Genomic DNA, 25,209 nt, shown 5'->3' with positions numbered 1-25,209 from the left:
AATGGGTTTACTGTTTGTTAGCAACAAACAAACAAACAAATTTTATATGAAGATACATTTAACAGGAAGTTTACTACAGGATTTACAATGGTTTTACACAGGCAAGACCATGTTTACAACACCTTTGCTATGACGACTTTACAAGATCCATTGGTTTTGTCTGTTTAGGTATCTATTACAATTTCATCCTCCCTTTCCTCAGGCAACATATGTGGCTCTCCTCTGTTTTATCCTCACAACAACCTTGTGAGGTAAATTAGACTGAGAGAGTGACTGGTTCTTGCTTCAGGCCTGCTGTGATTTGAAATCAATTCCCCGATCTTAGTCAGTCATGTTAACCACTATACCACACTGGTTCTGAATTTTTCAACAACCAAAATACATTTATCTTAAAGGACTACAAGCTGTTTACAATATATCTGAAATTAAGGTGAAAAATTGATTCTAATTTAACAATTTGAGCTTTCAATCCTGAATTCAACTATTTGTGTTCAGCTTGCATAAATTTGAAATCTCAATTCCAAGCAAGATTTTGTGTATTTTTTTAGTGTAATTTTCTACTTTTGCTGTCACAGTGAATATATGTGTGTATATATGGGGAAATGTAAAAAATTCCACCTGCACACAAATTAGACTATAAAAAATCAAACTAAAAAATGAATGACATATTTCACATTTTTGAAAAAAAAATCAAATGTGACATAATATTAGTTGTTCCTTATTTCCCCTCAATGTTTGATAGAGCATTATAACACAGTTATCATTCATTTGCATCTAACTCATATTTGAGGCTAATTTAAACACTGAGCGTCTGGTTTTGTCCACTGAACACAAACAACTGGGCCTCAGGTGCTAGAAATAATTTTAAATTCATGCAATCTAGAATGACTTGCAGATGAGATCCAGTTTTCAAAAGAAAGCAGCACTCATACTTAGGGAGAAGATATCAGTCATTTTAATAGAAAGGCCCGCCTATAGACAAACTTTGTGCTGGTGATATTCTTGCCTGCTATTTTTTTCCAGTGGAGGCAAAATATTAATATACCTTAATTCCTTGGAGAGACAAATCAGTATTATTCTTATTATTATTTTCAAAATCCTTACTTTCAAGTAAGGACGACTGGCACAAAAAGCAAGGGGGAGGGAGGTAAAGGAACGATCTCTTCCTGACTGAAAAACAGATTTTTAAAAATACTTCTGTGACAGAGAGATCTTTTATTGGTGCTGATCTGATGTCCAATGGATGTGAATAGTTAGGTGCCATATTTGTTTGCAGCTCAGCACAAATGATGGGAGAGACGACAGGACGAACTGTACCAGCAGGATTGCCAGCCTACTGGTAGGACCTGGAGTACTCCCAGAATTACAATTGATTTCCAGACAACAGAGATCAGTTCCCCTGGAGGAAATGGCTGCTTTGGAGGGTGGACTCTATGACATCACATCCCCAAAGAGCTCCCTCCTCTCCCCAAACCCAGCCCATCCCAGGCTCCAGCCCCCAAATCTGTCAGAATTTCCCAATCCAGAGTTGGTAACTCTGGCTTGGTGTGGGAGAAGCCATTTATGCAGTATGCGCCTCTGCTCTGGAACATCTTTTAAAAAGGCATTGCCACCTTTGCTGCACCCATACCTCATTGAACACTATGTGATATGGCACTGTAGCAGTCCTTTGCAACTGGAATGTCTCATCCGCACAGGAAAACCTAGTTGCAAACGATTGCTTTAATGCTACACTAGTGCAATGTTTAACCATGTGCAGATGCAGCCTCTGAGAAATGATATAACAGTGCAGGCTGTATTACATAATGTGGCACGTAAGTTTGCCAGAACAATCAGTAAAGGACCACAAATGTAAAGCCTACCAATTTTCCATCCACAGAAGTCCAGATTTTGGAGTCTGGCACTTGCCAGGCCACTTACGTGTTTTCCTCAGATTTTACAGATGTGGAAGTAAAGCATCCGCACCCTTGTGTCACATGGTAACATGATGAATTTGCTCACAATCAAATCCATGCACTCTGGAATTTATTTTGGTACAGATTTGGTTGCGGATGAGATCCCTGTGTTATGGCTCTTCACATTTATGGCTTAGAAGCCTGGTGTCCAAGTAACGGTTTGTTCCAAATAGGATAATGATACCACTTTATAATCTGAAGTAAAATTGGGAGTTATAATATGTCCAAGCAATGTTCAAAGAGGGCAACTGAGGCAATTTGAAACTAGAAGTCTCAGGGGACTCAGGGCGGGGCGGGGTGGGGGGGAAAGAGACTGGATTTGGGATCTTGTGATGAGAGTAAAGTGAGTAAGGCTCCAAAGCTGAGCAGTTTTCTGTCCAGAATGGACTATCAGCCTGTCATCTAACCAAACATTCGGAGGCCCTCAAAAATAGAGCCTTAAAGTATTAGCACCTCCAGCACTATTTTTAAATAGATTATGTTTATTTCAACTTAGAAAGGAAACAGATCTCAGCACCCATTTGTACAACCTGGAGTTCTTTCAAATTGTAACAGAACTCTCAATCCAATATCAGTTTTGTAACCAGTGGATTTTTTTTTTTAAACTAACAGTGGAGATGCGAAAATCAGCCCCCTTCCATGACCTGGAGAGGGATTTTAAAATGAAACCAAAAAAGGAAACAAACCAACAAAAAGACTAGGCCAAGGTTGATTGCCCAAAGGAGGGCATGGTGGCCATTTTGTTTTGTTGCTATTGTGTTTGTGTAGTTGTAGTGTTGATAGAATCGTTCACCTATCCCCATCGGACTTCAAAATATTCCCTATTGTGTTGACCTCCTCAAATTCATCTTAAATACAACCTTAACCCTCACATCTTGTTTATTTTTAAATATTAGTGACAAAAAGAAGAGAAACATTCAAGAAGGCGATCATTTAGCCGTGATATACTGTTTATTATGTTCTAGCAACAACTGCTCATTTCGGGTAGCTGAAATGCCACCTTGTTTTCCTTTCCTTCATAGTTCTTCACAATTAGAAAAATAACCCCAAAAATTCATTTGAATTGTTGGTGAGTGCTGTTCCATATTACCAATCCCTGTCCCCAGCTAACACATTATCTTCCTTCCATTTCCATCTCTTGCTAACAGCCATCCTCTAGCTTTTGGCATCGGCAAGCATGTAGATGTCTCATTCAATGTGTCTGCCATTGAAAACAGGCCACCTTCGTGTTTTGAGGAGTTGTGTAAATGTAATGACCGAAGGGATTGTATACTAAAGTGCAGAAGGCTTTGTAACTTTGATGTGTATTGTTCCTATTCCCTTCAGTCCTCTGAATTATCCCCTTTAGAGGTGCTGTCCTTTGAAAGCCACCTATACTGCCCTTTTGAAACCAGTTTTAATATTGATGTATTTGACTAAGCAGTACTCTTGTCTGTTAATAAATAAGAGATCTCTATATTTCAAATGTGTTGCTTCTCATTGTCTTTGATAAGGGCTGTGGTGGAATAAAGTACTTGCTTGGAACCACATTCTTCCATGCAGGGGTTTTTTTTCTGGGAAAAGAGGTGGTGGAACTCTCAAGAGGGAAATGAGGAAGAAACACACGGGATTCTTTGAAATTATATTATTTTCAAGCAGTATTGCCGAGTATTTTCAAGAGGTGCCAGAACTCCATTCCCTGGCGTTCCCCCTGAAAAAAAGCCCTGCATGTCATATTTGTGAGGTGTACTGTTTCTTCTTGAGGACTCGGGTGCCTGTACTAGTGATATTCTCAAATTCTATGCCAGGAATTATTAGGAAAGGATTGGGAGGTGGGGGGAATGGTCAATATTGTGATTGCATAGAATTATAATGTGGTTGAGTTTGAAATGGTGGTTGCTCCATCTCTCAAAAAACATATCACAGACCTGGAAAAATTGCAAAAAAGGAGAACCCAAATGATGAAGTCGTTCAAGCATCTTCCCTACGAGGAAAGGTTAAAGTATTTGCAGCTTTTCAATTTTGAAAATATAGTCAATTGATATGAATGAAAGAGGTTTATAGATTTATGCATGATGATGTGGAGAAATCAGAGAACTTTCATAAAGCTACAACAGTAGATTCAGGACAAATGCATTTACTAACATGGAACTCATTGCCACAGGACAGAGTGTTATAGCCACTATTTTTGATGGCTTTAAAAGGGGATTAGACAATCACGGAGGACTAGGGTTGCCAGCTCCAAGTTGGGAAATTCCTGGAGATCTGGGGAATGAATGAAACCTGGAGAAACCGGGGTTTGGGGAGGGAAAGGACCTTGGCATGGCATAATTCCATAGAGATCACCCACCAAAGTAGCCATTTTCTCCAGGTGAAGTGATCTCTGTGGCCTGGAGACCAGTTGAAATTCTGGGAGATCTCCAGACATTACCTGGAGGCTGGCAACCCTATTGAGGACAGATCTATCAATCGCTATTAAACATGATGACTAAATGAAGTCTCTAAGTTTATAGGCAGTACACCTCTATCTTTAGATAGTGGGGTGGAGTCAAGAAGAGGGAGAGGCTGTGGATTTCCTCCCCTTCTTGTAAGCCTTCTGAGGCATCTAATTGGTCAGTGTGGGAAACCACATGCTGAACCAGATGTACCTTAGGAGTGATCAGCAGGGCTCTTATGTAAAGGTTAACAATGGTGTATTTCATGCCCCCAACTCAGGTGAAGTATTAGTCTCTATTTACACAAAGGCATGAGTCATAGATTTGCAATGAAGGGAGAATAGGCTGTTGCTCATTTGAATCTACTGATTCATCAAAATGTTTGCAGATTTTAAAACACCCCTTGGTTGACCACCCAAGGTGACAAATCCACAAAAATGGGACCACATCACAATGCTAGTGGTAGAGAAAGGAATTGTCTTACTCATTTCCATCAAGGTTATACAACATTCCATCTCTTTTTGGTCCTCAAGGAATCCCTTCTGGTTTAGATGGGAAAGCAGAACGCTAACTTCAATGGCCCCACTATATTTTCTTGAACAAACCACCACATACATGGTTGCGACCTTTCACAGCAATGAAAAGATGGTGTGGAATCTTTCCAAAGAGACTGCTGAGCAGTCATTAAAGCAGTTATTCATGCGCAATGCATTCCTAATTTGTAATCGTCCCAGCCTGGGGCAGAAGCACATGCAGACCAAGTCAGAGCCACCTGTCAGAACAGCCTGAGCAGAACTCTGGGGACAGCCTTGCCAGCCATGCGCTGCATGGGCTGTTGCATTAAATATCCCTTGGCCCCAGAAAATCCCTCCCAATCCCAGACTGAAAATGGGCTTTATGTTATGAGGATCAAGAGCTCTTTCATTCCTGGAGATTTAATTTGTTGGAGATAATTAAGGGGAAGAACAAAGAGAAACTGGGTGGGGGGAAATGGGTGTGTGTGCATGTGGTTGACGGTGAATCTGTGGAAATGAAAAAAAAGAGAGAAAAGATCTGTGAGGCGTCTATGCAGATGAAAAAAATACATGAGGATACAATTGAGCCAGGGGGTTGAATGTTGATTAAAGATGTGTCTAAGGCACAAATCTCGTACACAATTTGAAGTTCAAAAAGGTTAAAAAGATCATATATTAGCCTTCTCTCATGGTCATCACTCAGTTCAGAATCCTGAAAAACACAGTTACACTGCCTTTCTCCTTTTTCACCTGGGAATATCAAGAACGGAAGAAAGACTGGAAAACACTTTGAATGGCATGTATGAATTTGTTCTAAGCATATGCCTTCTCTACCTGCCTAAATAATAGTTTTCTATATGCACATATTATGTTCTGGGAAAGCTCCTTCACTTTGGCAATTGTGTGGCAGACATCAATCCATCTGGTAAAGCTCTTCCCAGCATTAAGCTGCAAAAATAGGAAAGGCTTTACCTCCTGTTTTTCTATCTGTTATGCCAAACCTTACCAGTAGGGTGGTGGTGACAACTGAAAAGCTTCTGGAATTACAACTGATCTCAAGATGACGGAGATCAGAGTGGGGTTTCTGACCTGAGTCTCCTAACCTATTTCTCTCTAGATAAATATATCAACAATTTTTTATCAACTGTGTCTAGTATTTTTGTTGAAACCATCTGGCATCCCTATATGCCTGCCACAGATGGATCCTTTTATTATTATGAATTAACAGAATGCCACTTGAAACAGTAAAGAAGATGCTGTCCTCATCTCCTTTGGCAAACCATTCCAAAAGCTGGAGGCAATGAATGACTAAAAGAAAGCTATATCTGGGCTGAGGAAGACTTCACAATCTATCTGATGCAAGAGAACACCAAACAAGCACTGCTAGGAAGAGCAGAGTTGACATCTGGGTTTGTACCAACCGGAGATGATGGTGCTTAGGGTAGGAAATTTTTCTGTGAACCCAATTTTCTGTGAATCCAATTTTTAAAAAAATTATGAACACCAGTATAGTTGGTGCCACAAAAACACCAGGGCTATTGGTTAGCAGCTGATTGATACCCATATTAAATAACCTATATATTATTATTTCTATGTTGTATATGGTCCATTACAGAATTAGTGTATTGCTGTTTTGCTGTTTTGCATTGTATTTCTTTCTTTTTTAAAATGGGTGTATAGTGTTATTGCCCATGATTTCAACAATAAATATTCATACCACCGTTAGTGGTGGCAGCAGAGATGTAACAGTTGTCAAATGAAGAGTGTCAAATGATGGGTGTGTGGCAGTCTGGTTCACTTTTGTGCTTTTAGACTGCAACATTTTTGTAACACCACCCAGGGATGACTGCACCAAGCAGTGGTTAGAGGCACAGCTGCAGGGACAGGATAATAAGTTGGCCACTCTAGCCATAACTGGGAATAATGGGGTGACTGCAGGGTAAATTATACATAGACAGAGATAATGGCTTTGTGCCAAAAAGTGCTGGGTCGCATTAAGTTGCGCTCAACAGCTGCGAAGTTTTGTATCGGTGCAGTTAGGGCGAGGCGCAGATCCAGCAAATCCAGAACTTGCATACCGCCCGCTTCCCCGCAGGCCCTGTTTCCATGGCGACAGCGTCGCTCAACACCCCAAGCTCCTCTTCCGCCCTTTCCTTTGTGCGCCCTGATTGGTTCCTGCCGTCTGTCGCCCGGCTCGATTGAACCATGAGCCTGCCTGTCACCCCCAGAAAGGCGGGACATCGGAGTTTGGGGCGGCTGGAGCCATAGAGGCTCTGTGAGGGAAGCTTTGCTAAAGGGTGTGTTAGCGGGGAGGGGGGAGTTGCTCGATTTTAGGCATTGAAAAGGAGGGGGAAGCAAATCGGCATTTGATGCAAAAGGGGGTGGAACCGAGGTACGGTAAATGCAGTTTGCGTGAGTGCAAAATGGGGATAGAAGGGGGTGCAGTTTGAGGAGAGTGTGTGTTAGAATAGCAGAAGAATTTGAGGGTGCTTGGGGTGAAGCTGGAATGAACTCACTGAATGTTGCTGCTCCCGAGGAAAAATCTCGGTTCAGCGTTAGAGTGGCGTGTGACAGCCAGAGACGCTGTGGGAGATGTGACATACTTGTAGACAGAGAGAACTTTAGACAGGTGTATTGTCGAAGGCTTTCACGGCCGGAGAAACCCCCAACAACCAACTTTAGACAGGTGTTGTTTTCTTTTTGTACTCTGAACAATAATGGGGAAGTGGCTATTTCTGTATTTATGTGTGTGTGCAAACTTACCTGTGAAAACGTTTTGAGTATCGCAAGCCCCAGCATCAGAATTTTTCTGCACAGAAAGCTGAATTTGTCAAGATCACAATCAGCAGGGTAAACTGTGCGAACAGTATCCAGTCATTTAAGGGAATGAATCACTTAGGTTTGTTCGGATTGCTGCAGAAGTAAGGCCTCTTATTCGAGCCACTGACATTTATGCTAAGTTAAGTACTTCTGCCCCAAGTCCAAATTAGAGCAATAATTTACTGTGGGTGTATGTTGTGGAATATATGGTGAGCAATCAGTAGGCATGGGGGCTTCATTTATAAAGCTATTCCTCCGTAGGTCACTGTTAGCCTTTTCTCTTTGTTCTTCCCTCAGAGCATTTTGAGGAAAATAGGCCACAGTCCAGAGAACATCCATGTGCCTGGTGGAATGCTCCTCCTCCACCCTGTCTTTGAAGAGCATCTTTCCCAGATTGCATCTCTGCCTCTTTTGAATGTCCCTTTTGTTTTGAGAGTTGATAATCTGGGGAAAAAATTAAAGCCAAGATAGACTCCAATAGACAGATGCCCATTTTGCAGGATCTCCATTTTGTGCTGAGATATGGTGAATGGTCAGAATAGAGAGATCTTTTTCAGTATCTGTGATGTGATCTTTTCCTTAGAGTGGTCTGCCTTTACCAGTGTTCCAGCCACCATCTGTGAAAACCTTCTCTTTGAAAGGGCTTTTACTTTTTGAACTTTTGAGTGCTGTTGGTGATTTGGCTGCTGTGAGGGTTTTTATTTTTTTGTACTGTGCTGTTTTGTTTTTGCTGGTTGTTAGTTGATATTCTGGCTGCAATTCTTTTTCTTTTTAAAAAATATGATGTATTGTCTTGTAAGATGCACTGTGGCTCATAAAGGAAAAAGATTTTTCACAATTATTTGGCATATTTTTCTCTCTGGTGGGGACCCAATGATACAAAAAGAGAAACACTAAACCAAACAAGAAAGGGAGGAGAGGCTTCTAATGGTCAAGCATGTCTTCTCCCTCTGCTTGCTGATCTTCTGCCCAGCTGTAGGTCCAACCCTCAAGCTAAGAGGTGAAGGACAGGAGCCTGTGACAGCGCAGTCCTATGGAGGTGAACATGGAAGCAAGCTTCACTGTTCAGTAAAAACAAAGCAGAATCTTGTACTGCTTAAGAGATAACATGTTTTTATACTAGCCAAATTTTTTTAGAAGGTTTACACTCAGAAAAAACTCAGCAATCTTTGAAGTGTCACAAGACCTCTGTTTTCTTCATGCATCTGATGAAGAGAGCTGTGGCTCTTGAAAACTTATGCTACAATAAAGTTGGTTAGTCTTAAAGGTGCCACTGGACTCTTTAGTATAAGACTGCTGCTTGTTTCTGCTAAAACAGGCAGTCACAACTACCCCCCCCCCAGCTGTGTTCAGTAGGGCTTACTTCCAGGTAACACCATCCTTAGGGTTGCAGCCTAAATATCTCCATTGCCAGCCAACCATTTTGCATAAGAGGGAGGGAAAAACAGTGAGGCCTCTTCCCTTGACCTATGTTGCTCCATTTTTATTTGACATTTTTTTTTTGCATTAGTCACCTTGAGGTCTTCTGCTGCCAAAGAAAACCAGGATATAATTGTAATCTTGAAATCAGCCTGTGTGTCACTTTAAGATTGCCCAGCAGGTCATGCTGGTTGGCTGTGTTGTCTTCTTCTTGCTAGATGTGACTATCCAGAGCAAAGGCATGTGACTTTTCAGAATCTTCTCCAGTATTATGGGTTGAGCTGCCCAGTGATGCATATGGAAGGTGCCTTCATTGTTCTTGTTTTGCACTACTTGCAAAGCTGTTCTTTCTCATCAGGATTTTTCTAAGGAATATTATTCTGTTTAATTGTCAGTGGTTTTAACAGGATTCTTGATTTTATTTTTAGATTGATTGCATTTTTTAACATTTTTGTTATTAATGAGAGCCAGTTTGGTGTAGTGGTTAAGAGCACGGAACTCTAATCTGGAGAGCCGGGTTTGATTCCCCACTCCTCCACTTGAAGCCAGCTGGGTGACCTTGGGCTAGTCACGGCTCTCTGGAGCTCTCTCAGCCCCACCCACCTCACAGGGTGATTGTTGTGGGGTAATAATAGCATACTTTGTAAACCGCTCTGAATGGGCATTAAGTTGTCCTGAAGGGTGGTATATAAATTGAATGTTATTATATTATTATTATTGTAATTGTAAAGGGCCTTGCGTAAGGCAAGAACAAATTCTCAGATAGATAAATAGGGCAAAGGTGTGTATGAAGGTTTGAAAAAGCAGGTGAGCTTATAAAGGAAGGCCTGCTGGGATGCCTCTCTGGCCCAGTGGGCATAAATAGGGTATCTCCCCCACTGTGATTTCACCTGTGCTTTTTCTACAGCCATGACAGCAGCAGGGAGCAGCAATGGTTTTGGTACCACAGCTTGGTGGGGCTTTTCTCCAGCACTTGATCTACAAGCAACATGTAGGTAACTTCTTGTTCACTAGCCTACTCTCATTAGATCTCTGGAATTTAGCAATGTCAGCTCTGGTTAGTACTTGGGTGGAAGACCACCAAGGTATTAGAAATAGTTATATTTTTTTTGGTAGCAGAGTTACCCAGAGAGAAGCATTCCCCTCAATGTGCAGTAATATCCTCAGGCAATTAAATTGTAGAAAAGATAGAACTTTATTGAGACAGATTCCATTTGCAGCAATTTTCTTGTAGAAGAAAGAATGCTAGTATAAATCATGACTTTCCCCATACTACAGCCAACTAGTTCAACATTGTGGCTGCAGGTAGGTGTGTGGATTAGGCCTTCATGCAGAAGCTCTGAAAGGTACATCCTTCCATCCTGGAAAGCCATGAGGCAAGAAAGAGAGACTCTCTCAATGGAGATAGGGAGAGAGGAGGGGTTAGGAGGTGTTCCCACCTTAGACAAAGAGAAGCCACTTACTTATCAGGAAGGTGACACATCCACACAGAGAAAAATGCAGTGCCCCCCCAGTGTTCAAGGCATGCTGAGTCGCCTATCACAACACAAAGAAGTCCAGGGTTACTTTGCAGTGGCAGGCAATGGCAAACTACTTCTGAACATCTTATGTCTTGAAAGCCCTATGGAGTCACCGTAAGTTGGCTGCAACTTGAGGGAATTTTCCACCATGACGGACTTGTTTCTCGTTGCTTGCTTGCTTTGTATGAACTTGGACACATTTGCTTCATGGGTTGTGTGAGGAATTGCTCCCATTGGCAGCATGTGGCCTGGTTTTGTGGTAGTCCTGGCACTATAAAGCATCTGCCTTTGGAATTGGGAGCATTTTTCTAAACCAGAGTCGTTTCCTTGGGCAGGGACTCTGTAAAATTGTCATCTTTGATTTGGAACCAAAGGCGTCTCTGTTTGGACTTGGGGAGGGGGGGATAATTTGGTGTGAACAGAATTATTTGCACCAATGCTATCTATTGCATAGCTGTATTTGAAAAACTACAGTTTAGTCACCCCATTTTAAAATTTAGATAGCACAGCTGCAAAGATGTGGAAAGGAGTAACCAAAGCGAAGAAAGAGTTGAAGCACCTTCCCTTTGGGAAAAAAAAAGCTCAAGTGGATTGGGGGGAGGTCATTTTGAAAAAAGATGACTAAGAATGGGGCGTGGAAGGATGTAAAATTAAGCACGGTGTGAAGATATTCCCTCCCATTACTTCCCCATAATGCTTAGACTTGAGGTCACCCATCACATCAATGGGCAACAGATTCAAGGTAGACAAAATACTTCTTCATACAATGCATAATTAAAATCATGAATGTTTTGTCATAGGATGTAATAATGTCCCATGTTTGGCCTCCTGCTTGAATGGTTTGGTTTTTTTTTCAAAGTGGGGGGAATTAGACAGTTTCATAGAGGATACATCTATCAATACCTATTAGTCATGGTGCTAATTGGAACATCTATGTTCAAAGGCAATATATTTATGAAGTCCAGCTGCTGGCTGCATCAGCAGGGGAGTGCTGTTGTTCTCATACCCACCTTGTGGGATTCCTAAAGATATCTGGCCGCTATAGAAAACAAGATGCTGATCTAGACGGATCTTTGGTCTGATCCAACAGGGCTCTTGTTGTGTTCTTATGCATGCCTTCTGCTGTTCTAATGAAGTCTGGTGCAAAATTTGGATTCCTGAGAATATCAGTTTTTATTTGGGCTCAACAAGTTGATTTCTAGATCTGTGTTGAAGAAATGTTTAGATAATGTTGGCAAATGGCACCAGGTAGAACTTCTGGGACCTCTACAGACTTTACCTTGCAACTTCCAGACATGTTCTTCTGCTTTTATATCTTTTACTTCCTTCGGCCATACGTAAAACTACAAATTCTGCTTTTGCTGCAACTGCAGTACTTTTTCAAAGTGGGGACCCTGCAAAGAGCCCTGCAAATTATTTATCTTTATGCAGTCTTCATACACCACTAAGTCATGCACATTTTTAGCAGACTTTCCTAAACATTAGTTTTATCTTTACAGTAGAATGAGAATGGGAACAGCCCTCCAGATAATTTCACTCTCTCTGCAGATCTGGAGACCTCTACGGAGCATCTGCACATGTCCCAGGATGGCATTCCTGTACTGAATATTCTGCTTGTGGGATCCATTGATGGTCGTCATGTTCTCAAGACCATGTGTCAGGCACACCGATGGCCACGGAGGAAAATCAATGTATGTACTTGCCGACACCCTTCGCCCAATTTTGTCTTGAACTAGGTCTGCACATTGGTGCATTCTTGTCATGTATTTTTGTGCTGGCGGTTGTTTAAGTAACATCACCGTTATGTGCCTGGCACTCTTTACATAGTTACAAGATTGTGGCAGATGGCATTATGTGCAGAAGGCCGCAGGTTTGATCCCTGCTATTTCTAGGGGAGCCTGGAGGGTGACTGCCAGTTGTCATGATGTGCTAGATGGAACAATAGTCTGACTTGGTATAAAACATGAATTCATGATAAGTCCCTGCCTCAAAGAGTGTCCAGATTCAACACAGGGGATGCAACAGCGGGAGGGAAGGAATATGGAGCTGAGGGTGAACTGGAAGATTATGCATTCAGTTGAAAAATGAAATCCTGCCCTCAAGTCATAGTTGACGTATGGCAATCCCTAGTGGGGTTTTCATGGAAAGAGGCTAACAGAGGTGTTTTGCCATTGCCTGCCTCTGCAACCCGGGTCTTCATTGGAGGTCTCCCATTGAATTACTATCCAAGGCCAACCCTGCTTAGCTTCTGAGATCTGATGAGATCAGGCTCTCCTGGGCTATACAGATCATGTATGTATTCAGTTAGGTTGCATATATTTGGTGACCATGTGGGGTGATGACTAAGGCCCAAGCTACACAAGATGTTATTCCATGACTTGAATCATAGTATTTGACACATTCCCCACAGCCACACAGCAGCTGCAGAGAACATACTTCCCAAGCACTACCAGGTCCAATATGTATCAGAAATATGGCACAGGAAGAAAAGAGGTTTCAGTTCCCTTTCTGCACTGTTTTCCTGACGTGAAGCAGTGTGGGGAGGGGGAGGTGGTATTTGCCCTGTCGCAGTGCTGCGTGTGCCCTGAAAGTGGAGAAATGTCTCATGTAGTTAGCCCCCTAAGGAGTTCTGCACCAAAACCTGAATTGAAAAAGTGCTTTTTGAAAGGAGTGATGCGGAGGCATCACGTAGGTGCTCTGGGAAACAGTTCAAGGCATAAGGGACTTCATTGTTCGGGATCATCCCCCCCCCTATTGTTCATAAGTTGTTTTGTCTTGTTATCGGTCTGTCATGTTGGGATAACATGACTGGGTGGGTTTCACAGGTCTGCTGCTTTCCTCGAGAGTTCTTGGTCACACTTTATGCCAGAACAGCAGAAGAGGGCAAAAGGCTGCCAGCCAGATGGCAAGCAGGGTTGTGCGCTTTCCTTGGATTGGCAGCATTGCTGCAAAAACACAGATTCTAATATTGAATTTGGCATCTTGAGTGTCTGGGCGTTTTCTCTCTCCTTCCTGTAGAGAGATGCTGGCTAATTTCTGTATTCTTGGTGGCTGCTCTATTCTCCGGACAGTGGTTGGGATGAGCGGGGAGGGGACTGACTATCTCCTGCGTGGTTAGACTATAGTAAAGTTGGTTTGTCAGTGTAGGTGCACGTGTGCTTGGTTGAGGATAGCCAGGATAAGGTGTACAGAATTCTAGGGCATAGTCTGGAGGCATCTGACCCAGCAGCCTTCTTGCCATTGAAGCCAAATCAGGAGAACACAATGGATCCACCTCTAAATGTACCATTTTTTTACATTTACATCATTCCTACACCACGTGACGCTGCTCCTAAGGAATGAATGAGAATGATCAGGAATAACATAAATTGAAGTGTGGATAGGTTCCTTGCCCCTGAGGAAGTCATTGATGAATGCTGAGACATGCAAGCCGGCCCCAGTTTGGGCAGGGCACAGACGGGCTTGGACTCCTTCCCCCATCCACTCTGCTTTCTACAGAGAGAATAAACAGACTCATTGAATTCACTTTATCTTGTTACTACTTACCTGCTTTGTTGCATCTTCCATGGAGCTTCTTGCCGACTGAGTTAGAAGAGATTTTAAAGACTGTTTCTCTGAAGATATAAATTTGCACAATCGGGTGTATAGATTGAATGTTTTTATGTCACATGAGTTATCAGCTGTTTGTATTTGTGAATGGATGCTATTTATTGGTGTGTGTGTGTGTCTGTGTGTGTGTGTGTGTATTCTGTGTAATTTTGATGAACTATTTATTCTGGTTTCAAAAAATATATTTCACTCTGTATAAGCACTTGGTCACTTTAAGAGTAAATGTAAGAAAATTGTACATTTAGAGGTGGATTCGTTGTGTACTCCTGATTTGGTTTTCTGAGGACCTGCTTGCATTTTTCAGGAGAGCCTTTTTTGTGTTGCTGTTCTTGCAATTAAAAGCAAGCCTGGGTATCATCATTGCTTGGAAACGTCCCAGATGTTCGACTTACTCTGCTTTGAGCTCCATAGAAAATATAGAAATAATAAGTCTGTCTGCCCCCCCACCCCCCAGGAGGCCTATCTCAGGCTGGATTTACACCTGCCTGTAACAACTCTTTCTATCTTATCTGCCTCCCTCACTGTGTTCATCATCAGCACACACATAGAAATGAGAAGACCAGTTCCAGTCTGTTTTGATGACTTTCAAAAGTATGCCCTTGATTGTGTTCTTCTTTCTGTGATTCTGTATGAATTTGGATTCCTGAGAATCTCAGCTTCTGTTTAGATTCCAAAAATGAGTTTCTAGATGTTCTGGGTGGAGTGAGGTGTCAGTGAATATTATTGGAGTTGTTGGCTTAAAGGGCTAAATAGAACAAAAAGATCATGAGCGTTGGCACAGTAAGTGAACCTACAGGGTGGCACACTCCCGCTTCATGATGCTTTAGAAAGCCCATGAGGGAAGTAAAATAAATCAAGAGGACTAGGAACAGGGATGGGGGCTTCTTTTGTGGTGGGGAAGGGAGTTGTTCTGTTGAGTTGGAGTGGAGAAATGAGCTCTTTTGGGCTCTTGTTCTGGCTGTGACTCACTTTGCCCAAGCGAGGAGGGAATTCTGGTGCTCTGCTCCACTCCCGCCTTCCCTTTCCTCAAACGCCTGGTGATGTTAATTAACGCCTGTCAACATGAGGAGTCTGGCAGGGATGCATTGGCAGCTGTCTATGGCTGGGAGCACCTTGACTCAGCTGGGCCATGATGTCCCACAAAGGCCCCAAGCTGACATATGAGAGGGAGGTGTGAAGCTCAAGGAGAGCAAGGGCACGAGGGGTCATGGAGGCAGCACAGACTCGGCCCCCTTCCCCCATAGCAACTCCTACCAGGCAGTGTGTCACCAACACAGCCCCTTCCGACCTTCCTTCATCACAAGGCAATGACTCAGCAGAGCCAGCCCCGTGAGTCTTCTTTTGAGTATCACTTTGCTGTTCAGAAGTCTGGAGTGTCAGGCATGGGAGAAGGAGACATGGGAGCAGGCTTGTGGGGGAGAGCATCAGTGCCTAGATATTGGTACCAAAATTCATAGGATCCCTTGCCAGGGTACTTTGCAGTGGGAGAGCAATGTAAACTGGGGTGCAGTGGTGTGAATGGGTGCCATGGCTCCGGGATTCTTTGGGAGGAGAGACAGTACAAAATGCACTAAATGATGGGGAGCTAGGAAATCTGGATCTGTCAAAAGGGGAGTGGATCCAACGGGGACAAAGGAAGGGTGCTGAGAGGGGAAATGTGATCCAGTGGGTTAGAGCTGGAGAATCTGGGAGTCAGTCCCACCTCAGTGAGAAAGGGCAGTGGTGCCACATTCTCTCCACTTCCCTGAGCAGCAGGACAGTCCTGTAGGAGCACTGAAGGGTTTGGAGAGACGTGGTATTTTTATAATGTTTTTTAAATTTATAAATAGGGGAATTGAGCGTGCCCAGAGGCAAACAGGTACTTCCCCAAGGCAGCAGATGTCTTTGCATCAGTACCCCAGAGGAAGGGGAAGAGAGAAACCCCCGTATCCCAGGATGCCTCAACTTCTGCCAACTGTCTCTCTCCTTCTCCCCCTACCGATTCTTCTTTCTCACCTACCATCAGCCAAGCGCTTATCTCAGACTTCCTCCCTTCCCTCAAGCATGTGAATTACCCTTTGGGGGTCCATCAGCAGCCATTAACTGAACATTAACCTTCTTTTAGCAAATCTTGAGCTCTAATTAGGTGATATTTTTGAAGGCAATCTGTAACGATAGGCCCATTCACAGCAGTATTAACCTTCAGTGAAAGATTCTTGGAAAGCCGTTGGGGGAGGCGGAACAGAAGCGCTGGTTTCTCTCCTCTTGAAATTTCACTCCAGTTTCTTTCTTGGGAACTCGCCAGGCAGGCTGTTGGAATGTATTTGGAATTATGTGCTTTGTTACTGATCTTCCCTTGACATTAATGCCTCACAATGTCATATTGGCAGTCATTTGTCACTTATGATTGCCGGAAGTGCTCTGCTGAATCAGACCAAAGGCCCATTCTGCATCCCATTTCCTATTGTAGTCAGTCTGAGGCCTCCGGGAAAACCATAGGCAGGGCGTGAAGCCTTCTTCCTTCCATGGAGAGCCCTTTCCTGACCCAGGAATCATTTACTCGAAATGTCAGAGAGAAGCTTGGTGGATACAAAAAAAAATAGTCCATAGGCAGAGATGGCGTAATAATGAAAAGGAATGTAAAGATAAGAAGGAAGCTGCCCTCTCCCCCTTCTGCGCTGCTCCCTGTGACTCTCATTGGGAAAGGAATTGTACTAATTTCCAAGCCCCCTCCCCATACAACCCTCCTCTGTTTTTGAGATGATTCTTCCATATTTTCTGGGACTGGAGGGAGCTGTGTGAAGCTTGCTCCACTAATTGTTCTTTCTCTCTGGTGCTCAGTTTTACGTGCTGGAGAATAATCTGGAGACGCTGGGACGGCACTTGCTGTTTCTGAGCCTGGCACTGGAGCCTCTAGAGAAGATGGGCCTGCAAGGTGAAGACAGATAAATGTTCCTCCCACCCCAGTGTCAGCCCCTCGGGAGTCTTGGTTTGTGGCCCACGCCTTGGAGTCCCCGACCGTGGGGTCAAGTCAGCTGAATGATACCAAGCGAATGTCTCTTCTTCCCCTTCCAGAGAAGAGTGAGACATTCTTGGAGCTGATGGGGAATACTCTGCTCCGGAGCCAGACAGCTGCGTACTTGCAGGAGAAGTCGGACCTTTTCATCCGTTATGTCACAGACCCCTGTTTCCAGGAGGCTCACCTGCCCACGTTGGACTTGTCTGCCCTGAAGGTGAAATGTGCAAGAACCTGCTCCGTCCCTTGTTGTTGCCTTGCTGGGCCCAGCTGCCATTCTCCTTCCAAAGAGTCATTCTTTGCATCTTCCTTTTCCAACTGCAACTACTAGACCGTGTCTTCCCAAGTTTTTGGTGATGAATAATATATTTTTTTACTTATCACTGCAATGGTGATTTTTTAAATGTATGTTACTTATAGTCCACCTTTCTCATTGAGACTCAAGTCAGATTACACAGTGTAAGTCAGTATGATCTACAGCTGGGCTGTTCAGCAAACTGTAGATCTTTTGAAAGGTAGACAATGGAAGGGACTTTCTTAACTGAGCTGTGAAGGGGTTCAGTGGCAAAAGCTATGCCGCCCATGCCCTGAGAGGATCTCTGATAGCCAACGCTGGGAGAGATGCTGAGAGCTGCTGCTAATCAGAGATGATCCTACTGGGCTAGTAGGCCAGTGCTATGACATAAAATAGCTTACAGATACAATAGTACAGGCACAAATGCTAGCTCACCCCCCGTCTGAATCTGATATAGTGAATGCATATAGAGCAGAGTCTGGTTTCCCCACCACAGTGGGCAGATATGGTTTGTGACAACTATTAAGCCACCTTGGAAGTAAGTCTTGGTGGAAAGACAAGAGGGAGTATTTTAAAAAAAGCAATAAACCTTCTCAGAGGACTCAGAAATCCTGGCTTGTTGGTTGCTCTTCCCTTAACAGTTCAAGGAGCGGGACCAGCTGGAGGCAATTTTTCGGTTCTGGAAGAACCCTGATCCACAGGCTTTCCAGATTGAGCAGCTTTGGGATCTGCGGCTCCGGCAGTACTTGGGCACCCGCTATGACTCCCGCCGTGGGGTTTGCGACTGGGATCTCACCATGAAGTTGCACGAGCATGGGGTACGAAACTGAATAAGAATGAATCTCATGTGCCAAGACAATCCCAGTAACTCAATAAGGGGATGCTGAGCAGTTGAACAGGCACATGGTAAAGACCCTGGGAATGTACTGGCATCAGATAATTGTTACATTCCTTTGTCCTAGGCCAAAGTAATAAATTCCCGTGAGTTTTTCCGGTGGCGTAACACAGGCGTGGCATTTGAGATGCGGGAAGCCTCTTATGACATCCCCAACAAGACTCTGGCATCTGGCCATCTCCTCAGACACGTGAGCCCATCTCACTTTTGTGACACTCTGATTTGTTTGTGGTGGGGCATTGCCCGAGTACGAGACAATGGGCTCACTTTTGGCCCATTTTGATGTAGGATATAGGAAAAATCTATACTCAAACAGGACTCACCACTAAAGTCAGGTTTTGAGTTCTTCTTCTTTCCAGCATTGCAAAAAAATATCCATTTCAAGTCCTCTATCCAATTTGTGAGCAGTAATTACCATATCCAGTGGGAAGCCACCCTTAATGTTACAAACTTCATCTTTTGGAAGAGAGATAATTTCTTGCTGCTTCCTCGATCTCTTTGTGCAGCTGCACCTTCTCATGCCACTGATGAGGGAGGAAGTACCAGGGTCAGACTTCCCCAGTTGTCGTGTAACACTAGTGCAGCGGAGGTGTGTTTATTCAGAGGAGAATCAGCAGAGGAAGGGAGGTATATGCTTATGCCCTTTTCTGTCTGCCGTTTCTCCTCAGCTAATGCACCCCCCTCCACCCTGATTTTTTCAGTGAGTTTTCCTTTTCCAAAACTGGAAGTAGCCTGGTTTGGGGGGCAGGGGTGGGGAGGGCTAAGCATTATTGCTGCCTCATTGATTGGCATCCTGATTTCCTCCCCCAAACCTTGGTCCCTCCATTAGCTCTAACTAGCAAATGCATGTTTAGGAAAGAAGCCATATGGGTAGAACATGCCATTCTCAATCCCATTCAGTTTTGTTCATCACATGGTTGGAAGGTATTTTTGGGGCTCCCCCCCCCTTTTCAAGGAGAATGCTGTGTAGGATTTGTGCTTTGAGGCTGGGTTGGTAGCAATGCTGTCCATTTATGGTGGGGGGGAATCTGCTTTAATTTGCTCATATTGCTGCTGTGATGTTAATAGCTTAGATTTTGGACTGCTTGGACAGAGAAGTAACCCATCAGGTCAGCTAATATAGACTTCTCGCCTGCCAGAAAGGAGAGCCGATGTCAGCACGGGGATACTGGGGAGACATTGCCACCGGCCCCTTCATCACCTTTGGAACTGAGACCGAAGAGACCAGTCTTCTGAAAACCATCAACGGCCTTCCTAGCAAGGTGGGCTATGATTGGCTTTTTCCGGGCAGCAGAAAAAACAGGCTGTGCTTTTCAGAGGAAGGAGGGAGTTGATACTGTGGGCCAAATTTCTCTCCAATCCATGAATTGATCTCCCATCATTTTTAAAAGGAGGTTAACTGCATGAGGCCCTAATCTGAGACTGGGGCTATAGATAAGTGTGGGGGCAGGAGTGGCACTCAGCTGTTTTATTTCTTTCCTCTCCCCATATGGCTTTGTTGATCAAAACTGCTACATGTACATACACACTGAGTTGGCAAAGACAGTATTCTTATCCCCTTCCCTCTTTAAGGGCTATTATTGGGGGGGGGGGTTCCACCAGTTTTAACTGATGACGTGAACGGGAAGCCCTGTGAAGGGGAAGCCCTGTTGTGTGTGCCACAGCCCTTATCTGAATCAGGGGATCACACTCAGCTTCTGTGTTTGTCTTTAAAAACAAAACCTTGGAAGCTGTCTTCTCAGATCTCCCAGCATTATATCTAGCAGTAGAGGATCCTTGATAACCCTTGCCTATGAGATGAGAGAGCCCAAAGGGGACAGCATGAATGCAGATACAGGCCGGCCTGTGTGTTTCTCCTCCGCAGAGTGCCCAGGAAATCTCCTTGCACAATCTCACTGCCCTGTTCCACGAACTCAGCTATCGCTCCCGCTATGATCCACCAACCGCCTCTGACAAAGATGGAGACAAGGGCAGCTTGCAAGGGCCTGATGACCCCACCACATTAGATGCTCTCAATGGTGAGCAGTCAGTGCTCTCTGCTAATGGGGCTTCCAGCTGTCTCTCTGGGGCACAGGCTCCCATCATACACTGCCAAATGCTTGTTAATTGCGTTTATTTTTATTCCTCTTTTAACCCACGAACTCAGGATGGGCTAGAACAGCAAGCAAAAGAGAAAATGTCTGAACAATGTATTTTTTCTATCAGTAGTGATCTGGGCAGTCTTCTGCCCCTCACTTGCTCCCCAGGCAGGGCTGTGAAAATTACACAAGGTTGTTATCCCTTCAGTGGGACAAGATCCCACTCAGTTCCAGGCCTGCCCATGAGATTTCAGAGCCTCTTATTTTCACCCTAGTCCTCTGTGGACATTTTGAGTAGCCAGTGGGAACAGGGCCCAGCATCTACTTGCAGCTGCTCTAGAACTCCTGTCTCCTGGTTCATTAATACAGCATTCTAAACCTGCAGTGTAAGATATCACAAATCTGGGGTTTATCTCACATGTTGCTGATGTGAGGACTTTTTAGTTGCCTTGGGATTTCTGGAAAACTTTGGGCTTTTTTCCTTTTCTTTTTACCTCTCCGTTTTCTGCTCAGTTGCAGAAAAATACGTTTCAGGCCTATTTTTTAGTTTCAGGAATATCTGTTTCTGTATCTTGCTTTTATTCCCCAAATTGTTCCTCTCTAGCTTAATCTCCCCTCCTAGAGTCTTTCCTCCCCTTCCCTGCCACTGGTGTCCAGCTGTGTTTTCCCAATGCTCAGGCCCTCCCTCCACAGAAGATATCCGAGTCCACTTCCTGCCTCTCAACTGCCTCCCTCAGCTCCATCAGAAGGGCAGATTCCAGCAGCTCTTCAATCTCATCTTCTTCTCTTGCAGGTAAGGATGAGGAATAGGCAGGAGACTCCCAGAATAGCGGAAAACCCTTGCGGCACTGGGAGTCAGCCCAGGGATGCTGGCATCCCAGGAAGAGGATGGAGAGTAGCCAGCTAAGCTGACTGGCAGGGCTACTGGCTGATCGAGGAAGGGTCTTGCCTGCCTCGACCGCAAGGGGAATAGGTGAGATTTCTGTTCTCTCTACTCACTTCCTCCTTGCTTGCCTTTCATAGCATGGTGCACCTCCTGAAACCAGAACTTCATCGGGTGTCTGCCCCGAAAGCCACTCTCCTTATTGAGCTGACAAAGTAAGTGTTTCTTTCTGCACCCTCTCTTGGCAGACAGATCTTACCCTGCCCCCAAGAAAATGGCTCACAGTGATGCAGTGGATGGAACACTGGATTTGGGCAAACAAGGCCTACATTCAGAGCCTTGTTTAGCCATGAGTAGTGCGTGAACTGACCTCCCTTGCACGGATTGTGTCTTTCTTTAGGGTTCCTTTGCTGTCTGGCTATGTTAACCTTTTAGCATTCAGATCTGCAAAAAATTGTTTGAAGCTGGAATGACTCCATTTTCTCTGACCACAACTTCTCTTAACTAAAAATAAAAAGTGTGTGTATGGGGGCGGCGGGAGGATCTTCAGCTGTAGGACTGGGAAAGACTTTTCTCTGCCGGAGACCTGATGAGCTACTGACCATTTTGATGAACACTGCAGGACTAGGTAGACCCAGAGCTCTGGCTCTGTATAAGGCAGTTCGCTACGCTTTTTAGAAAACAGTGGGCATCAGTACTGAAGTTCTGAAGCAGTTGGAGAATTCAGAGGAGTTCCTGTACTTGGAGAGATGGAAAATCAATCGGCTTAAGACAGATTATGTTAGGAATGCCTTCTTAAACAAAACACAAAAACATGAAAGCAACAAGTGACAAGATCCATCTTCCTCTTCTGTCTTTCTAAAACAAGCGCTCCAGAGCTTTCCACGCTTGATGGGGAAAGATTTTGCATTTGAGCATGCCTGTCCTAGCACATTACAAATTGAGAATCCTCCTCCTAGCTTCTGGGCTTTTATAGAGAAGTGGGACTAGATTATAGTGGAACGGGGGAAATTGGATTGTCCTGTCTGTGTGCCCTATCCTGAGCTGCTCGTTCATTTGTCTCAGTTATTTCATCCCGCTTTTCTCCCCAATGTGGACCCAAAGCAGCTTAATAAAGTACAATGAGCAAAAAATGCAGTTTAAAGAAGGGAGCAGAAAGCAAAAAAAAAATAACCAGTATCATACACCACATTGTAGTCTAGTCTAGTCCTCGATGTGCTTGTCTACTATTTCATGCAGGCTGTGGGCTGAGAGCTCTGAGAGCCTTTGGCTCTGGCCCTTTGGCTTGCACTGCAGGCCTAATACAAGGAAACCAGAGAGGAACAGAAGCTCAGCCCAGATCTCATTCATAAGATCTTCCCCACCTTCTTCCCCTGTTTGTTGGTGGGGCCCTGCTTTCCTGAGAGGTTTATACGGCCTAGTTAAAGGTACCACTAGGATCTTGGCTCTTTGGTAGGGAAATGGTGTCCAGAAGAGCTACCGGGGCTCCTGGCTCATCCCGCAAGACTTTTAGAAGGAAGTGACTGGGTCAGACATATCCTATTGCATTGTTTTTTTAATGTTTGATTATATTGACCTACATTGTGTAAAGAATGTCAATAAATACATCAAACATCCATCAAATCCATCTGTTCCTCTTTCAGCTTTCTTCCTGACCTCCGCAAGGAGCAGGTGTCTGAGTTTTCCTCTCGAGTTGGCAACCTGGTGAAGGCGACAGGGTTCGTGCCCGTGGAAACGCCAAGCAAAGAAGCGTTCTCCTTGTTCCAGCTGGGGGATCCTCCTGAGATGGCAGAGCCAGGCCTCTGAGGTCCCCGCCCCCCCCCTTTTCATTAGTCTTATTTTGAATGTTTATTTTTTTAAAAATGCTCCTCTTAATAAATAAGATCCTGCTGTATAACATTGCCCAGACACTTGTCAGTCTATTCTGCTCTCACTGAGTCATGATGGAAGGAGGACCCTGGGCTGTCTGTCTGTCTGTCTAGCAGATTCTTCTCACCCCTGTGTTCTCAGCCGCAGCCATGCAGAAAGGATCAAACTGGATGTGGTGGAGACCACGAATCTCCCAGTGTCTTTGAAAGCACCAATTACAGCTGTAGGAGACCTGATTCAGATCAGAGCCATGCGGGGAGTGTGGAGGAACTGTAACTCTTCCATGACTACATGGTTGTGCTAATTGTTTTTTTTTCCAGTTTGAATTTTCTTTATTTAAACTATAAACTATACACCGTAACATAATAAACAATAAACATAGACAATAAAAAACACCATTTTAAACATGACACACTAACAATCTATAAAATTTTATAGGTTTTGCTAATTGTTTAGCCATATTTAGCCATAGGTCTGAGAACTCAGACGTCGCTCAAAACTCGCGCGATATTTCGCGTTTTCTGCGCAACGACGCGCGACGACGCGCGACGTTTCGCGAGGCGGGGGGCCGTCTGGAAACGGCCATGGTTTCCTTCACCTCCCTTTCCAGTTCTTCTGTCCAAGGTTTCACTTTAACATCCCCGTGTCTTAATCACGAGATAAGTTAGAAAGAATACATGGATCTAAAAATTGAATTTCCAGCAACAAGGGGTTTTGCTAATTGAAAACTCTTCGTTCCCACACTGTCCCCCATGTAGTTTAAAGAATTTTAAAGAGGAAATAAGGTGGGTGTCCGTTTTTCACCTGCCCTTTTTCTTTAAAAGGCTATAACACAGCTGGCAGGGTGGTGGTGTTGATTTCTGAAATGATAAAAGGGTGAGGGGGTTAAACACTTCTCTCCCTTACACACAAGAGCCTCAGTATCATTTCCATGCTTTTTAGTGCACGGGCAAGAGCCTTAAGTGTTCTCTTAAATCAAAAGGCTTTTGATCCTAAAATATTAAATATACATCAATCGTATACTATGGTACACCATTTTGGGGGGCGAACCTAGAGGTGGAGCTGAAATGAAGGCGGCCTGGCTTTGACCATGAGCCCAAGTTGTGACTCTGTCAGCTCCAGCTTTGCCCTGGGGGCTCTTTGCCCTGGGGGACTCTGACCAAAATCCCATTCTGGCCCCCCTTCTCTGAGCAGCGTCTGGTGGCGGTCCTTATCAGAAGAATGCATTCCATTCTCCTTCTTCCCTAAAAGGCTCAGCTAATGCTGAGCTCTCTTCTTCATAAAAGGCCACCAACCACGTCAGTGCCCTTATAATCTCTGGGAAATTCTTCCCGCCAACAGCGCATCATTCCAGTTCTTAAAGGCACCAGGTAATGGGAACGAGGGTATCTTTTTTGCCTTGGGGGAAGCTGTGGAGCAGGGGGGGGGGAAGAGTAGCAGGTGCTCCTTTGTGCATGGGGAGGATTATACATGCTCTGCTCTAGGGGGGATATGCAGGGTCATATATAGCGACAGAGAAAATGCTTATTTTCTGCATTTTAAAGAAGTCCTTGAATGAAGTGGTGGCAATGTCAGGACAGCCTTTGTAGGGGACAATACATTTTGCTTCATGGTGCTACAGGCCTCCGTTTTCTAGAGCACCACAGCTGACAGGGGTGTGTGTGTGTGAGAGAGATTATTTTCAATAGATACACTGAACAGCCGTTGTTGTTCTGGAGACGGAGCCCTACGAGGAAAGGCTGAGGGCCTTGGGAATGTTTCGTTTGGAGAAGAGGAGATTGAGGGGGGACATGATTGCTGTCTCTAAGTATTTGAAAGGCTGTCATTTGGAGGAGGGCAGAGAGCTGTTCCAGTTGGCAGTAGAGGGTAGGACCTGAAACAATGGGCTTAAATTACATGCACAAAAGTACTGGCTGGATATTAGGAAGAACTTTTTCACAGA

General features: G+C 44.2%; 1 protein-coding gene across 2 annotated transcripts; it reads left to right on the top strand.

The window, feature by feature from the left end:
- Positions 1-7,193: 7,193 nt before the first annotated feature.
- On the top strand, positions 7,194-23,299 carry DNAAF3 (dynein axonemal assembly factor 3). Of its 2 annotated transcripts, none has more exons than XM_054994757.1 (12): positions 7,194-7,276; positions 10,031-10,114; positions 12,192-12,334; positions 17,073-17,166; positions 17,307-17,464; positions 18,184-18,360; positions 18,505-18,627; positions 19,577-19,699; positions 20,302-20,455; positions 21,194-21,308; positions 21,539-21,613; positions 23,042-23,299. In XM_054994757.1, the coding sequence occupies exons 2-12, from the start codon at positions 10,033-10,035 to the stop codon at positions 23,202-23,204; spliced, it is 1,407 nt and encodes a 468-aa protein (XP_054850732.1). In that variant the 5' UTR covers positions 7,194-7,276; positions 10,031-10,032; the 3' UTR covers positions 23,205-23,299. The 2 variants fall into 2 exon arrangements, with proteins under 2 accessions (XP_054850732.1, XP_054850733.1); XM_054994758.1 differs by having other exon boundaries at positions 10,031-10,118.
- Positions 23,300-25,209: the final 1,910 nt, after the last annotated feature.

Source organism: Eublepharis macularius, chromosome 12 (genome assembly GCF_028583425.1).
Source record: "Eublepharis macularius isolate TG4126 chromosome 12, MPM_Emac_v1.0, whole genome shotgun sequence".
Classification (NCBI taxonomy): domain Eukaryota; kingdom Metazoa; phylum Chordata; class Lepidosauria; order Squamata; family Eublepharidae; genus Eublepharis; species Eublepharis macularius.
Note: the sequence above shows the minus strand (reverse complement) of the source record. Positions and strands in the feature narration are given on the sequence as shown.